Consider the following 19,637-nt stretch of genomic DNA (forward strand, 5'->3'; position numbering starts at 1 on the left):
TGATAGGCATTCCCTTAATATAAAAGCATTCCTAACATACAAACAGTGAACAGTATTTGTGGCAATTTTTTGTTACCAAAAATATTTCTCAGACCTTTAAAAATAGTTTTCTCAATGAATACCAAAACCATTTAAATGCTATATATTTACAGTACTCTAACTATAATATTATATGAATGAACTAAATAAATGACCATTTATTCAATCAATGTAACAAATACTTAATTATTACTTTTTTTATATACATTATAATCAAACATCTGCTTGTATTTCAATTAAATTATATTTCATTAAAATCTAAATAATACTTATGTATTTAAAATTAAATTAACAGTAATTGACATCAATTAGTATATTATGTCCCTTAAAAAGGTCGGCAAATGATTAATATTAATAATGACAGTATTTATTAAAAAAAAAACTATTATTAGTGTTGAAAACAACAATAAAAACAAAGAAAAACAAACGTTTTATCAATGATTTCACTTAATGTTTATAATACTGAAAATTTTTATGCATTGCTTTGTATATAACAGTTATAATGCAATTCACTTAACTATAATTATGTTTGACTACAATATACCAATGTATTATACAATGTATAATACAATGTATTGTCGATTATGTGAAGCTAAGTGTATTGAATTACTAGTCATCTCTGCAATGATTGCATTCATAACTAGTAATTATCATATTATTAAATACTAAATCATATAAATTTAATACTTTTATTATATACTGTATTAAAATAAATATTTGAAGTAATAAAATGTATTTTTTGAAAACAATTCAGTAGTTATCAGTTTAGTTTTAAAAAATAAAATAAATATATTATTAAATTTGTCATATAATAGTTTGTATCAATATTTTTGCTCTAATTTGATGACAAATTGGGTCAAAATTGAATGATAATGAAAATGTTTTCAATAATTGATAACACTTTGTTTATATATAGTTTTTATATAATATAAATTCAAAATACAATTATATTATATTAGGAAAATTTTGATATATTAAGATATAAGAAGATTACAATTCATTGTTGAAAATACATTAACAGAGAAAGTCAACTAATAGTCGGAAGTTAACTATTGATAAAAACAGTTTAACTAACAGTTAGAGTCATTGACGCCTAAAATATTTAAATAAATCTGTTATTTGATTCAATTGATTCAAAGATAGCAAAAGTTTTAAAGTGAATCATTGGATTTGTTTGGTAAATGTCTCACTTGTTTCTCACGAAGTGTTTAGTGTTTTAAAAAATGCCAGAATTTAGTTACAAATATCTTGTTAGCTATCATCTCATGAGAGATGAAATCATTGAATATATACCGGTATATATATATATATATACAGTATATATATAGTAACCAGAAAACTAAATGTTTATAATAAAGTTGATGACATATTAGCATTACATTAGCGATAAAATAGGGAAATGTGTGCCAAACATAAGTGTCAACATTGTTTAATAAACACAAAATTTTCATACAATTTTAACTTCATGTGTGTTTACTCAGTGTATACTATATTACAACTGTTACAACATTGCTTTTAAATTATAATAATAAAAAATTTGCATTTTATTCATGATTTTAATGGTATTAAGAAACAAACATATTTTTATTTATTAATATAGAAAATTATCAATTTAATAAAATAAATAATAAAATACTTTAATCGTATAAAAAACTTACAGTATTTATATATAAACATTAATTTTGATATAATTTTATATTTCTTATCTAATCTCTGGTCGAAAGCTATAAGAGATGTTTTCTTACATAAATAATAAAAAATCATTAATAAATTGCTTTTTCTGATAAAACTATTATTCATTGTATATATTAGCAAAAATATTTTACAAAATTGATTATTAATAATGATTTGAAAAAATTTATTTATATTTACATACATAATAATATTTATTAAATATAATTTATTTTTTATGAATCATGTAATTAAACAACAAAATAATAATGCAAAATAGGAGTGTTATGTAACATTTATTTTACATTTATCTTATTTGCTATTTATAAATAATATTTTTTGTTTGTTTGGTAGTAAATGATAATTATTTTTAATTGCTTAACAGTTTGATTATTTTTTTTTTAATTTGTACAAAAATATATAAAAGGAGTAAAAATAATGTGTAAACATATAATATTAAAATATATTATATATATTTTAGATAAATTTATATGAAGTAGAGTATCAATTAAGGAAATAATAACTGCTTTTTATGTACTTTTCATATACAGTATTAAAAAATGTTATGCAATATCTGGTCAAACATTATAGTCTTTACTTTTACAATGAGCTACTGTACTAACATTAACCAAATTAATCATAATTATTAAATGTCGAGACATTAAAAATGATATTTAAATGAAACGCTTGCATAAAACGATGATTTATTAGTCGTTTATGTCACGAGTCGTCTCTTTTGATTAAAAATATTTCTAAATAATTAAAAAATGATATAATTTTTAATTAAGTATTTGATTTAATAAGTATCAATAAAATATATTCATATGGTTTGAAAATCTTTTGAATTATGTATAATATATACGTTATTATAAATTAAAATTTTTTAGAGACAATGATGAGTTAGTACTGTAGCTAATAAGTTATAATAATTACATTGCATTTATTACAATAATACTATAATAACATAACATAAAAATAGTTTCCAGGATAGATTAGTTTTAGTTAACCGTTGATAATATAGACATATTCAAAGTTTATAATATATTCAAAATTAGCATTATCATGGTTAAATTAATTTTTTATTAAAAAAGCTGAATCATTTTCACATGGGACGCGAACCCCAACACATATTTGTTTTCAATGTCACAACAAACTCCCTTATTTTTTAATTTTTTAAATATTTTATCTAAGTAATTTAATATTTAACATTAAGATATTTTATTTTTGGTAATACTATTTAACTTGTAAATTAATAAGGATATATTGATATAATTTTTTTAGATAATTTTATTATGAATTTAATAAGATTTAAATAAAGTTTTTGTTTTTTATTATTATTATTATTTTAATATATTTTAATTAAAAGTTTTCCTTAAGCTCATAAAAATTCTGCATATAATAAAATAAATAATAAAATTTTATTTTTTATTTTTTAGTTAAAACACAATATTTATTATAATTTTAATTGACTCAGTTACTTAGTTTTCCTTGTTTATATTAAGTTTATACACAATATAACTTTAAATTGCCACGTAATATACCGGTAATGTTAATTTATAAAAGATTATTGCTTTTTATTAGTAAAAAGTATTGATAAATTTAGTGTAATATTATTATTGATGATTATAGTTTCAGTTATGAATATATATTATAACAAGCAATGAAATTTGGTTAACACTTAGTTAATTAAAAATTAAGTTTAGATTATTATTATTATTTTAATCTCATAAATAAACATTATTTTATATAATAACTGGATGTTTCTCACGGGTTTGAGTTGAAATCAATTAAAATGACAGAAAACACAATTTAATAGACAATTTATTACTAATTATTGTTCATATAATTTACTCTTTTTGAATCATTTTGGTTTTGGTCACTAATTTTCTTAACAATATAATATAATGATAACAATTTAATGATATTTTAAGTAGACATAAATAAATGTGACTTTAATTTCACCATATTTTTTAGTTTTCATATAAAACTTTTATAATTTAATATGTTTTATCATTAGTTATATTTCAGTTAATTCTAAATTAATAAAATAATAATAATAATAATTCTATAATTAGCTATAATATCATAAAAAATGTGTTTAAATAAAATTGCAGGTAATTTAATATTAAACATGTGATAAAAAAGTTTATAATGAAATATTTTACTCAATGAGACCAAATAACGCTATAGTATACCATAATATATATATATATATATATATATATATATATAATTCATACGATATTTGAAACTTAAAATAAAAGTAACAACACTTGCATTCCTACAACACCTATGTCTGTCTATTCATTATATAATATATAATACAATTCAGGTATATATATATATATATATATATATATATATATATAGAGATAGTATATATAGGAATACATTTAATATATATATATACTTTTAATATATAAAATATAAGTACATTTGTGCGAAACATTTTTTAACGCTTTGGTTCACAATTTATCCATTCAGTCACAATTGGGACCCATTTATTGTTGTCTCAAATATTCAATATATATACAAATGCTTAGTCAATATCTATACTATAACCACACAACTGTTGCCTATCTGTCCCCCTCTCAGCCTATCTGTTGATGAGAGGGTCTCTCTTTGAATATAAGCGACAGAAAAATGCAAAACAACTGATTTCTTATTCAATACTCTCTAAGCTAACAGAAAATGATTTTTGCAAATAACAGTCACATAAATGAAGGCAATGTATGACTGAATGACTCAATGAACAGCTCAACCACTACAGCACAGGTTAGGCAACAGTGGCTCAGAGCAGGTGCTCCTCAATGGCAACAAAGATCTTAGGCTTAGGTATACAATCAAAAGCATACTATTTAATAATTATATAGAAAATGTTGCCTTAAATTATTGTTTTGTTTCCTTTGTCTGCTTTATAATTATTATTATTTTTTCAAAATTTACTAATATTTTTCAAAAACTAATTTTTAAAAATGCATTCAAAGATTTTTTTTTGTTGAATTAGTTTAAAAATCCAAAGTTTAGTTGCGAGTGATATTTTTTTCGGCGTAAAAAATTGTAATCAATATTATTCATATTATGATATATCTATATAATCACATTATAGGTAAATCATTAAATATCCCATTTGCAGATGTTTTTCATTTTTTTGTATTAATATATTGTATAACTTTTTTTGTGTTTTCAAAACTGTAGCACATATTTTATAACTTTTATTGTCGAAAAAAATATCAATTGCATGGGTTTAGTGAAAACATATTAGGTTGGAAAGAGAGTCTACATAATTTCAAAATGTTTGGAAAAATATTTATATAAATAATTCAAAACAAAATTATAGACACTATTTTTAATTAATGCAAGTTTTTTTTAAAAAATCATAAAATAAAGTGAATTTATAATATATTCATTTTTTGCACAACTTTAAAAAAATGATTTAATAGTCGTATATATAGTGATTTAATGCCAGAGAATTATGTCATTGAAAATGTATTGAAATGAAATGTAGACATGATTTTAATGGTTTTGTATATATAGTATATATACAGTACTTATAGAGTATGTATAGTACTGTATAAAGTAGTGAAGAGACCAATCGATTGAAGAGTTTATTCAGGAGTTCAAGGTTTCCCTATTTTATCGATTTTTACTCAGATTATAGTTAGGACTGGAAAGTGATTAAATCAGTCAAACATTTTTAGTTTGAACACAAAAATTGTTTTATAATCAAATTGAGACTCGTGTGAAACCGAGTAGTCTTTTATTATTTTTTGTGTTTTATTTAAACAAATATCTAATCATTAAATGTTTGCAAAATTTTTTGCTAAATTTTTTGCTTCAAATATTCATTTATGTTATCAATTTGTCGCAAAATATTGGTTAACATTGAGATGAAGAAGACTCTCTCTCTCTCTCTCTCTCTCTCTCTCTCTCTCTCTCTCTCACACACACACACACACACACACACACACACACTTTAGCAGAGATATCTATTCTTATCGATCCATTCATTACTGGTGTCTAAATATAACTGAAAAAACTGTCGGATCATAAATCGTATGCAATTGTCTGCTAACTGGGCGCAGACAATATGTGTACCAAAACACAGGGATGTCCTTGTAATGAGACACATGCAGACACATACAGACATCAATAATTTAAAGAGAAAGAGAAACTCATTCAATCCACTGCTAATCCCATGATTTTTTTGGTGAAATTGAAAATTAGTTTTAAAAAAACGGAAACATAAATAATTGCATCAAAAATATCTTTTTATTTTATTTTTTGTTTTGTTGAAGAAAACTGAGTGAAATTAAAGAAACAATTTTTGTAACTTCTTTTAAATACATTTTTTCCATATTTTCGGTTATTTTCTATTTAATTTTACATCAAAAATTATATTTATAATTATAATAATTCTTGTACATATAATGATAATAATAATATATAAATTTTATAATGTAAATAAATTTATATATAACTAAAACTTTTACAATAATTATTAACTAAAAAAACCACTAAAATAAAATTTTTATAAAAATAGCTCTAATTTAAGTCTCATAATATTAACAATAAAAATTTGCATCGAGACTTATTTCAAAATTAAGTAAATTTAATATAATAATTATATTTATTTAGTTTAAAGTGATTATTTRTGATTTATGATAACGTAAGGTATTTACGGTATTACTCTCTCTCTCTCTCTCTCTCTCTGTTGATTGAAATAATTAGATTATAATAATTGCCTAAATAATTAGTCGATGTTTACTGAAGAGCACTGAAATATTGATTAAATATAATAATTTTTATATAATTTTATACATTAATAAAACATTTTTAATATTTAGATAATATTGTATTAAATATATTGTACTTTAAAAAAATGAATGCAAGCAAAAATAAATATATATGTTTTCAGTTATCAAAATCTCAATAGATTTGGTCAAACATAATAATTTGTGAATTTATTTTTAATATTTCAACTTATATTAAGTGTTTGTTGAAAATAATTTGAAACAATAGTCAAATTTAATTAATAGATAAATAATAACAATTAATAATATCACTGGACGGTCATATGAGTGTCGAGACATAATAAAATGAGAACAATAAACAATTTAACTAAAAAGTTATGAATTATTTTTCTTCAACTAACCAACCAATCAATTTGATATTAAATTCATTCAATAAGTTTATTAACACAACACTAATAATATTTTATAACAATAGAAGCGATAAAAAAAACTTCGAGTATCGCAACAATCCATATCCATATCAATTCATTTTTCAAGTGATGCTAATAAACCCTACAAATTAAATGATTGCTAATTACAAAATAGCATTTGTGCGTAATCTTAATATTGGTGACCTAAACAAATTATAAATTTCAATTACTACTCTCTAAATATTACGGTTTATCTATTTATAATACTTTTTCAATTACCGTAACATTACAATTCATTATATTATTTTCATATATCGATAAAACATTTGTATATAATCAAAACCTAAATGCATTTAAGCAATTTACTATTAATAAGCTAACTATTGTGGAAGTATACTGTATATGTATATACGGTATATTACAATATATTAGTACCTAGATTATAGTAGGTAGTCTCTATAATTATAGCGGCAGTGCTTTATTTGTGTTTGTAAATTTGCATAATTGTGTTAATTGTAATATTTATAATAATATTTCAATAAAATTGTCAATTTAATAACTGAAATAATTGAACTAATCAAAAGTAAAAATTTATAGTTGAGCTTTACATATGTAATAATACATACTGTATATAGATTTATATATATATATATCAACCGAAAGGAAGCATAACTATTGTAATTATTTAATAAATAATTGTCAAAAATAGCAAAGCATTATTAACTTATAATTTTTTAGAGACACTAAACATCGGAAATCTTTTTAACAAAAGTCAAACCCAAACTAACTTATTGTGCAATACGTTTGCAAACAGATAGTCATTAGGTTATCCCTCAAATAATACCCTGTTTTAAATAATATTGTTTTTCCAAAATATATAACATAGTTATATATATTAACTTAATTTGTTGGCAAACAAACCAATACATAATTAAAGTTTTCAATCAATTAAAAATTGTGTTTCTAATCAACGCATAGTTATATTAGATTCAAGCATTTCGATGAATAACTTATTCATCGGAACATTGCTCTCTCGTCGGACAGTATTCCAGTACCGTCGGGTCACTCCATCTAATTGTCTCAATAAAGGCATACATAATAACAATTGACTCAAATGATGGACACAAGTGGTGGGCGGTTGTAATGCTGACACACATTCTTGAAGTGTTGCCATTAACGTCTCTCTTAATTTATAAACTGTTTGCGAGTCCTCTAATTGAATATCTGTTACAAAAATCAATATAATTATCAAAAAGTTAATATTATGTATAATAATTAAGTAAAAAATAGTATTAAAAAATACAACTAAAAGTAACCTAGTCAATAAAACCAGGGAGATTATCATATAATGATTAAATGCATAAAAATATTTGGCTATTTTAGCTTTAATTACATTATACTTATTTAAGTAATTGTGTTTAATTATTTGTATTTTTGAGTGAAATTTTCTTATTTTTATTTTAATATACCGGTAATAATAATTGTTATGATCAAAGAATATACGGATACATTTAGATGTCATAATAATTATTTAATGCATATATTTTCTTAATTTCATTATTTTTTTAATATATAAAAATTACTATACTGTATGAAATATTACCGTAAAGCAAAAGTAATCTAATATTATGTCTAATCAATGGAGGTAATCAAATATATATATAATGTATTATTTTAATCCAATACTTTAATTTTTTAAATAATAAAAAAAGCTCATAACTTAATATTTATCTAAAATAAACACAAATTACTTAAATACATAAATCTTATATTTAATTAAAATATTATAAAATTAATGCAAATGTTTTATAAACGAATTATACCGGCATTTGTTAGAAGAATTGCTTTTAATATTAAATATTCTTCTTTTGCAATCTTAATTAAATTAAGTCTTTTAACTAATTGTATTGAATGGTTAAATAGTTCATCAGCTCTACACTGAGCTGCCTGTTCCGTATCCATAATTAAATCGGTGGCAAATATTAGTTTAGTAGGTGAAGCAGTAGTGCCACTGTTTCCAGATTCAAGTGATTGTATGTAAAACTGATGAGATCTAAATAATTAATTTAAAAATTTATTATAAATTTAAAATTATTATAGAATAAATATATTTGACATTTACAAAAAATATTTATAGTTAAAAAGTAAGTTTAGCTTTATAGCTATCAAAATGAAATCTAATTAACGGTAATAAAATAATCGTAAAAATTAAATTGTTATATTTGTATATTTAATATATGATATTTAACTAGTTTACTATAATTTATTACAAATTATACAAAATTATCATAATGTTTAAACAATTTGAATGCTTATGATATAACCTAAACACCTATAAATAGTATCGGATTGTAAAAACATACCTAAAAGCCAATGATAGTGATAATACTTCAGCCCAAGTGGTCTGCAAGAGTCTCATTTGATCGTTAAGAATCAAATCAGTGAAACCGGGAATTTGTTTGGCCCTTAAATTTACAATAAATATTAGATTTGTTACATAAAAACTTTTATACTATTCTTACCATCCGATTGTAGCGACCAGTTCTCTATCAACTAAATCACTCAATAAACAAATGCTTTTATATTGAGCCGATGTTGATGTCGAAGAATTTTGGCAATTGGTTGCTAACAATGGCTCCGGTTCACAGCTAATCAATGCCGATATTATCTTATTTTCTGAAATTAAAATTAATAAAAATATTTACTATTTAAAAAAATAATCGTTTCTCTTATACCTTCAATATTAGCCTTTTTAATTGGCATAACATTTTGTATAGGATAGGGATTGTCTGGACTCCGTCTATACTTTTGTCGACCTCCTCTAACCCGATCTAAACGCACGCCTTCCTTAAGCATTCCCATTCTTAAACACTTCTGGAACCGACAGGCCTGACATGCCTTTCGTCTTCTTTTATTAATTTCGCAATCATTGGCCGCCGGACACGTGTACTCAATGTTTCCTAATATTATGACAAATAGTAAATATTACCGATAATTAAATCAATAAAATAATAAGTCTTAACGACTAATACCCTGAATGGTTCTCTTAAAGAATGCTTTACATGCCTCACAAGCTTTAAGAAAAAAAATAAAAATAAATATTAGATAAAACAATTAGGGATTTAATTATAATTTAATTATCAATTACAGGCCACTCCATAATGAAATCCAGATGCTGTATCACCACAGACTAAACAGAGACGTTTTGGAGAGTTATCACTGGTCTTGACATCAATAATATCACTGGTATTACTGGAACAGTCACCAGACATAGTGCTCGAACAGAACATATCCTGTGCCTGAGTTTCACTGGCGCTCAGCGGAGATGATTCCGACGGCTCCGACGGTTCTGCCGATTGTGAACTCGAATACATATCCTAAACCAATCAAAGGACACAAATGGTCATTAAATTTATCAAATCAATGAATGTAATGATAAGACAAACCAGACAATTGTTGACTTCAATTTTGCATGAATTGGTTGTACTGATGGCAGACATAGATGAGACTGAATTGTTTCGGTGCCGTGTCTTTTGGCCACTAAATATCATAAGCGATGCATTTGCAGGAGTATTGATAGTCTTAAACTGAAGATTACTCTTTATAAGACAATCTTCTTCTAAATTAATGTCATTTAACTCGGATTTGATGTCAGAGTTGCCATTTTTGGGAAGAATAGCTCCATTTGTGGACATCATATCACACAATCACCAATTTGTACCTTAAATTCAATGCATTTTGTCATTACTTATGATTTGTACACTATTATCAATAAATTGGATCAATTGGACAATTCATTTAGTTATCATTTAAATTGTAAACACATCCATCAATTATTTGATCGCTATTTTTGTTGACAACACATACAGTCGGTGACAAAATTGGTGATCAAGGTTTTTTAAGTATAACTCAATAAATAGAACAAATTAAAAATAGATAATTTATATGATTGTATGGTATAATGGGACGGATATGATAATATAGGTGATTCCATAAGTTCGTAGCTTGATAATTTTTTAATCAAAAATTATTATATCTCAAAATCTATTATAGATATTTGATAAATTTAAATTGGAAATAATAAATAATAAAAAATAATTGGATACGTGTTTCAGGGTTTTTAAAAATATTTAATAGTTATTGAATAATAAATTTTTATATTTTATTATAAGTACCTGTAATTAAGTAATAATTTTTTTATTTAATAATAATTATAATCTTATTTTTTTATTTTAATTATTTTATAGTCAAAATAGAAATAAAACATTAACAATTGTGATAAAGAAATTTTATATTTTATTATTAGTATTAATAATTGATAACATATTGATTATAATTTGATATTTATACAAAAACTTACTATTTATGTTGATATAATTATTAAATTTTTTAAACGAAACTATAAATATTTAATTAATTATAATGAGAAATGTCAGTAAATCAATATTTAGTATGACCGCCTTCGTTTTCAATGACTTGTCTTAATCTATTTGGCATCGAATTGATGAGTCTAATAAAATACTGACGATTCTCTGATAAGGTTAGATGTGCATTCATCAATACAGTCCAGAGCTGATCCTTATTGCAAATCATTGGCTTTTCAGCTCGTGCCATATGTTTGAGCATACCACCAACATGTTCAACTGGATTGAGATCTAAAATATAAAAAGTATATACTAAATGAAAATTTTAAATATAAATTACTTTTAATTACCTGGTGAACATGGAGGGTGTGGCATCACAAGATCTTCAGGATTACCCAAACCACTTTCTTGTATCCATTGTTTAACGTAGTTACTGTTGTGCGCCGGATGATTATCATGAAGAAGAAGAAAATTTCCTTCTTCAAAGTGCTCGTTAATGTAATGAAGCAAATTTTCCTCTAAATATTCCACATATTCCTCTTTGTTGAACTTATCAACGCGCTTAATAGGGCCCAAACCATAAAATGAAAATCTATAACAATATTGATTTATATTATAACAATATTTATAAGCATTAATAATTATACATACGAAGCAATAAATCCAAATGTCTGTCGTGTATTACGAGTGGTTACAGTGATGTTATCATTGGAAAATCTCTGTCCACGACGTCGATACACATAGATTTTACCGTTATCACTGGTATCAATGCCAAACTCATCTATAAATATCACTCGAGACCAGTCATCGAATGTCCAATTGATGAAATCGTTTGCATAATTCAATCTTTTGTTGCGGTGATACTCAGTTAATCGTTGTTTAACAGCCGCGACACACCTCTTTATCCCTATTAAATAAAATAAAATTATAATATATAAATAATATTACAAATTATATACCTTTTTCATTAAGTCTTCGATATAATGTCCGATTAGAAGCACATGAAATCCTTTCATTTAATGACAACAACTCCTGTTGTCGCCATTCAGTTAATGGTTCAAATCTGTGCTCAAGAGCTGTTTCTGCAATCAACTCATCGTCTTCTACAGTTGTGATACGAGGACGACCAGATGCTATGGGTTTGAGTAGTGGAATGTCATTGTCGTCCATTTGTTTCCATCTTTTGAATGTTGAAAGACTAATATCTAAAATAAATTTATTAATTTTTAATTATATTATTTAATTACTTACTAATCCGATGCATAATTCGATTCATTGTATGTCCAACAGCACGAAATCTAACAAATTTTCGGAATTTGATCTCAGTTTCAGGTGATATTTGCGTTAAAGACATGATATTTAATCAATTGTTAAACAATTTTATAAACAAACAGAGATTTACTCAGAGAATGTAAACAAACAATTGAGTCAACATTAATGCTTGCACTCACTCATTCTCATTCATACATTACGTTTATTTTTTGTTATATAAAGTATAAATATTTATTTATTCTAATATAATTTTTAATTTTATTATATTATAGATATTATTATCAATCACATTTGTTAATGTTTTATGTCTATTTTGACTATAAAATAATTAAAATAAAAAAAATAAGATTATAATTATTAAATAAAAAAATTATTATTTAATTACAGGTACTTATAATAAAATATAAAAATTTATTATTCAATAACTATTAAATATTTTTAAAAACCCTGAAACACGTATCCAATTATTTTTTATTATTTATTATTTCCAATTTAAATTTATCAAATATCTATAATAGATTTTGAGATATAATAATTTTTGATTAAAAAATTATCAAGCTACGAACTTATGGAATCACCTATATTATCATATCCGTCCCATTATACCATACAATCATATAAATTATCTATTTTTAATTTGTTCTATTTATTGAGTTATACTTAAAAAACCTTGATCACCAATTTTGTCACCGACTGTATGTTGTGAAAACATTTGTTATCAAATCTATAGATTTATGGATCAAATCAAGTGTTGGCCATTCAGATGATGGTTATGTTTGTGTGTATGTCTTGTATTCAATGATAATGAGATGGTATTTGATTTTTTGGACACAAATTCAATGCTTTAAAACACACACTTCAAGGCCAACGAGTCTAAGACTGGCTAACACTTGACTATCGACTCAATTGATGTACAAAAACATTGCAAAACATTTCCAATTCATTCATTCATTCAAAACATTACTAAACATTGTATTCAGTTCTGGTTTTTTTGAAAACATATTTTACACAATTATTTGTCAATTCATTTCATACTATTCTTACTATTGTTTTACAACAATATAATATATATATAGTTTTTTTTGTTGGTAATAGATTTCATTTTTTCAAATTAATTAAATAATTTAGGATTTTTTCAGATTTATTATTGCAGATTAAAATCTAAGTTTTAGGATAACTTAAATTCAATGAGTAAACTGAATATGAATATACAATATAATAGAAATGATGATTAGTTTATAATAATAAGTATTATAAATGGTATTAATATGTGGAATGAATGCATCCAATAATAATTGAGAAGTCAAGTGCTTAACTATTATTAGATTTATTTAATACTTAAATTACCGCATCATATGTTAATAATAATAATATACATAAATAATAAAATCTCTTTACTATTAATTTTTACAAATTATTTATATACAAATTGTTTGCCGAATATGTTTATAGAGAATAGTTAATTGAAAAATAAAACAAATATTAATAATTTTATTATATATTGAATTTATGCGATGACTTAATTTTAAGAAATTATTAGAATTTTTGTAATATTATGTAATATTTTTAATTAATAATTTATATGTTTGTGTTTGTAAATGTAAATCTAGTTCTAATGTGTAAATATTTATAAAATTTGATAATACTATAAATTAAACCAAATATAATTATTCTAACTTAAATTTATATTAAATATACAACTTATATATGTGTAGTAAATAGTGTATAAATTTATATAATGGTTACTATAAAAATAGTTTAGTGAATGAATATATGCAAAGATTGGCAATGGTTTGCACTAAATGCCAGTTAAACCGGTATTTCATGAATTGATGACTGAATGAACTTAAATAAAATCTAAATTAATTAACACTTATGTCATCGGATGTGACCAATAGTTTTGGTGATTATTGTATTAATGTATGTATTATTGTCGATATTGTCATTATATGTCTTATTATTATAAATTACACGTTTTATTCATGTAGTTGTTTGTACTGTAGATGTACTGATATTTCAATAAATTAATAAAAACAGTAATTAAAAAATAATATAATTTTTTACAGTGAAGTGTCGTTTAGGGGTTTGTCTGATTAAATAAATTATTGATTATTCAGTTTTACATATCTTAAGTATACTGAATATACAGTTAATCAAATTTAATTATAATTTAATATATAATATATATAAATATTATATTAAATTACAATAGTTATAAAATTAGCATTATAGTGAAGCATTTTTTAAATCATTAAATTTAATTAACTAGTGAATTATGTATATGTATGTATATATTTATTTTTTAAAATAAACATTTATGTGCTAACCAAATAAATTATTTTTTAAAATCATAAAAAGCACAACAGTTTGTGATACTGTATAACATAAGCAGTATATTTGATACAATGTTTGAATGGTTAAAATTGAAAATAAGTTATACATTCATAATATCAAATATTGCATAACTTTTATTCATAACTACCAAAATCTATTTTATACAATATATATATATATATATATATATATATATATATATATATATATATATATATATATATATATAAGTGGTGTAATAGTAGAAAGTGGATGGCCTTGAACTTGATTTTTTCAACAACAAAAAATCTTTTTAAACTCCCGGTGCTAAAGGCATAACTATATGGTGTACTACACAGTATTATATAAATTTATGTGAGTTGAATATTATTGAATATAATATTGAATAAGTGCTGTTGTGTTGGTTACCACCCCATTGTTGCCGCCTATCATTCAATTTATAGAAAGTTTTTTATTCAATTTATTTTTAACTATTTTTTTCTCACAATCCATAACTATAATTAAACTATTACAAAAATATTTGTTTATTTTATAGTTTTATTTTTACTAATTAAACATTTTTTTTGTTCATCAGGTGTTATATTTGATTTATATATAATATGCTATAAATTTATAACGTATAAATTATACACACTATACTGTATATGATAGCTAAATATTGCTGTATATTATATGACAGATAACAGAATATGATAGTAATAGTCGTTAAAAACTCAATATATTTGTTAAAAAGTAAAAATGCAAAACATATGTTATCGGATGTATAGAAAAAGTAAATTTAAGTTATCAAATGCACTGTATATGTAATGTTATCACTTAAAACGTTTTCAATGCAAATACAACAGTATTAACACAATACAGTAATACTGTAGCATTGATAGGGATTGTGTATTGTAGAGACAGTTTTGGTTTTAACTTATAATAAAAGTAAAATACAATACAGTATTAATACAACTTTATTTAGCTATCGGTGAAGTTTTCAGTGTCTATGCCTTTATGAACATATCATAAGTATGTGGGAAAAGAATGGTTTACCGGTTTATAGATGAAGAATAGGTTATCAAAAGAGTAATGGATTTTCATCAGAAAGACGGATATTTTTCACGTCATTAAATATAAGATGTATTTTTCTAAGCCTTTATATTGAGATATGAATAGATTAGAAGTAAGAGTAGAATATTTTTTATATAACATGTCATTTTGCACCCGAATCCCTGGCCCATCATATGTTGCTCAGGTATTATGAGAAAGTAAGGGAAATACGAGTGAATATATTATATAAAAAGCAATTCAGTATAAAAACTGATGGGAAGGGTTGCCATTCATTTACTTCTCATACTTTAAGTAACATTTCAAGGATAACCGTCCTCGCGATCCACTCTTCAACTCTTTCATTAAATTTTTCACATCAACTTTTTTTTCTCTCCCTATCTCTCTCTCTCTCTCTCTCTCTCTCTCTCTCTCTCTCTCTCTCTCTCTCTCTCTCTCTCTCTCACTCACTCACTCACTCACTCACTCACTCACTCACTCACTCACTCACTCACTCACTCACTCACTCACTCACTCACTCACTCACTCACTCACTCACTCACTCTCTCTCTCTCTCTCACTCACTCTCACTCTCACTCTCTCTCTCAAGATTTGCTTAAACTAAACATTGAATAGAGAATAACCCGAATCCTATTGAAAAGCGAAACACATTTCTCTCGATGCTCTCTATCCTACAGTATATTCAGTATAATCGACACGTTTTGCTTGAATACTAAACGCTACATAAAGTTCAGGGACAACTGTGCCTCAAAATAACTATCATTTATGATATATATTCTGGAGACCAATTGATGGCAAATAAATTATATTTTATGCCATCATTATATAAATTACTAATACATCAATTGTGGTACTAACTTGTAAGTTAATTTATATAAATAATAATAAATTACAACAAAAAATTATATTCAAGCATTCATTTAAAATATACAGATGTTYAGCATCTCTCAAAAAGTTTTATTAGTTAAAAATAATGTGTTATATTATGAGTGTAATTATAAAAACAAATTAGTGTTGAAACAACTTATAATATAAAATTTATATACAGAAAAAATCGTTTACTAGAACATACCTTAAATTTTCAATAAATATATATTAATATATAATTTTTATAATTGTTGAATGAATTTTATTATAATAGTCTTCAAATTTATAATTGTTTTTTCTTGTTATTAAAAAGTTTAATTAACACTTATTATTTTCGATACAAAAATATAAATTTATTTTGACGCACAATTGTATTAAAAATAAAATATAGTAGTTATACAAAAAAAAGTATTTATAATTTGATGATCACAAGGCATTTGGTATAAAATTAAATTAATTTGAAAGTCTCTCAAAAAAAAATAAGTTAAGAGTAAATCTAAAAAAAATATTTTGAGAAAGTCTTCTCAAGAGGTAAATACAGGTCTCACTCTTGAGATGCTATTAAAGTTGATTTCACTATAAGATGTTTTGCGCACCGACTCAGACCTCAGCCTCAGTCCCTCTCAGACTCTGTGATCACTGCCATCACTGCCATCACTGCCGGAGTCCACTCCAGGACTTCATTGCTCTATGATTTGTATGCATTGCACTGTTTTCTCATATATCATCAAATTATGATTTACTCTATTATAATATAATATTTTTATTTGATTAACTAATTAAATATTTTATTTTTATAGTTAACAACAATTATATGTCTATCATTTACATAAAATATGTTTACTATCTAAACATTACTGTAAAATAATTAGTATTTAACAAAATTATTTGAAAGTGATTTATTTGAAATAAAGACAAAGTTTATCGTTTATTTACAAAACATTAAAAAATTGTTGTGACATTTGTTTTGTTTAAAATAATTGTAATAATTTGAGAAAAAGGCTAATAAAAATACATTGAAAGAAAAGAGACATCACTTCCCAGATAAATGCATTCAATTTTAGAGGCATTTCGCCAGATATGCCATTTTGACAATATTTATAAAAACATTATATTTTATTTATATTTTTGGATATTTTCCAAATGCTTTACAACGAAAATCCAATTAAATATAACGTTTAATCAATTTGTAATTTCAAATAATTTTTTATTTTATTTGAAACTTTTATTAATGGGAAAATTATTTTAAAAATATCAACTAATCTACAAAGTTATTTAAAAATAAGCATAAATGATACAAATTATCAATTTTTTACAACTAATTAAACTAATAAAAAATCAAATTATAACTTATGTTATTTTCCTGTTATTGATTAAAATATGTTTATTTCTATAATAGTTAAATATTTACTCTACATTTTAAATTATAATTATTATTTACAGATAGTTAATAATTATCTATTAATTTTAAATTATTTTGATTAATAATTTTAATTATTAAATTATGATATAACAATTTGTGACTAATATTCTATTATATAAGCTTATGGGTACTATTATTACATTATACAATACAATAGAATAATAATAATAATAATAATTATATAAAAAWTTTTGTTGCTGAAATTTTAATAGTTGATTAATTATTTACCATTATTGGTATATATTTTTTGTGGATATATTTATGGTTAGAATAGACAGTATTTTAGTGTAATCTTCAATTAATTAACATTAAATAAACAATTACTGTATATTATATTAGTTAAGAATATATATTTATACATCTAATGAATACATGTATATTATTTATAGTCAACAAGTCTTGATTAAAAATTAGGCAAAATTCCAAATGAGAAAAGTTCTCAAATCTAGAAAATTTCCTGAAATTTATTAAAAATATTTAGTTTTCTTTAGTATATTTTATAAAAATTAGTGAATATCTAATTTTTCGATTATTAATTTAAACAAAATCTTTAATTGAATATCAAGATTAAATCATCTCATATTTTGTAAACAATTTTTGAAACTATAAAAACATGTAATTTTTTAAAGCAAATGATCCCTATTTAAGACATCTGATAAATTTTATAATATTTCTATTGTATATTATATTTGTGTTATTTTGTTATCATATAATATTTCATACATTATCACAAAAATATTATTATTTTAGTATTTAATAATATTATTTATAAGTAACATTAATAAAAATAAAGTCAATCCAAATGCGTAAATAAATCATTTATAATTATAAGAAATTTTATTTCATTTATCTGATATTAAATATTATCAATTTAATTGATGTGTTTATTAATTAAACTGTTTTTACATTTAATTGATAACATAAAGCATTAKAACGCTTAATATTTTAATGTTATATAATATTAAAATTAGGGATATGTAAAAATCAATATTTTTAAAATTAATTTTTGCTTTTAATATATTTATAAAAAGAATCTATTATAATGTTAGTAATTTAATAATCTAAGTCTACATTTGTAATGTTATCTATAGTAATCTAAATGTAATCATCTCTCAAATAAAATTTTATTAAATTTAAACTAAAATTATTATAAATTATTTTATTAATTCTGTTTCTACGGAAGCAAATAATGTGTACATATTTTACTATTAATAAAAACTGTTTGTTAAATATAAGTTTTAATCTAACATAAGAAATAAGTTACATGTAATATACTATAAAAATGTTTGTTAAAATATATTTATTCAACATAAAATAATTTAATAATTTATCAACTTTTGTTGTTGTTTATTATATTTAGTCTATTTTTATATCTCTTATCAAACATAATTAAAATATATTATGTATTTTTGGATACTCTACTTATAAAACATGCGAATTATGTCATTCAATA

The 19,637-nt window shown here is 23.0% G+C and overlaps 1 protein-coding gene across 1 annotated transcript; it reads right to left on the reverse strand.

Annotated features, from left to right (window-relative positions):
* Positions 1-7,668: 7,668 nt before the first annotated feature.
* LOC128952698 (steroid hormone receptor ERR1-like) lies at positions 7,669-10,779 on the reverse strand. Its single transcript, XM_054298133.1, has 8 exons — positions 10,321-10,779; positions 10,023-10,251; positions 9,907-9,948; positions 9,610-9,834; positions 9,397-9,550; positions 9,238-9,339; positions 8,698-8,927; positions 7,669-8,098 (listed from the first exon to the last, which is right to left on the reverse strand). The coding sequence occupies exons 1-8, from the start codon at positions 10,570-10,572 to the stop codon at positions 7,842-7,844; spliced, it is 1,491 nt and encodes a 496-aa protein (XP_054154108.1). The 5' UTR covers positions 10,573-10,779; the 3' UTR covers positions 7,669-7,841.
* Between the last annotated feature and the right edge of the window lie 8,858 nt (positions 10,780-19,637).

Source organism: Oppia nitens, unplaced genomic scaffold, assembly GCF_028296485.1.
Source record: "Oppia nitens isolate AA-2021 unplaced genomic scaffold, nextdenovo-longstitch-racon4-pilon3 scaffold1_pilon_pilon_pilon, whole genome shotgun sequence".
NCBI lineage: Eukaryota > Metazoa > Arthropoda > Arachnida > Sarcoptiformes > Oppiidae > Oppia > Oppia nitens.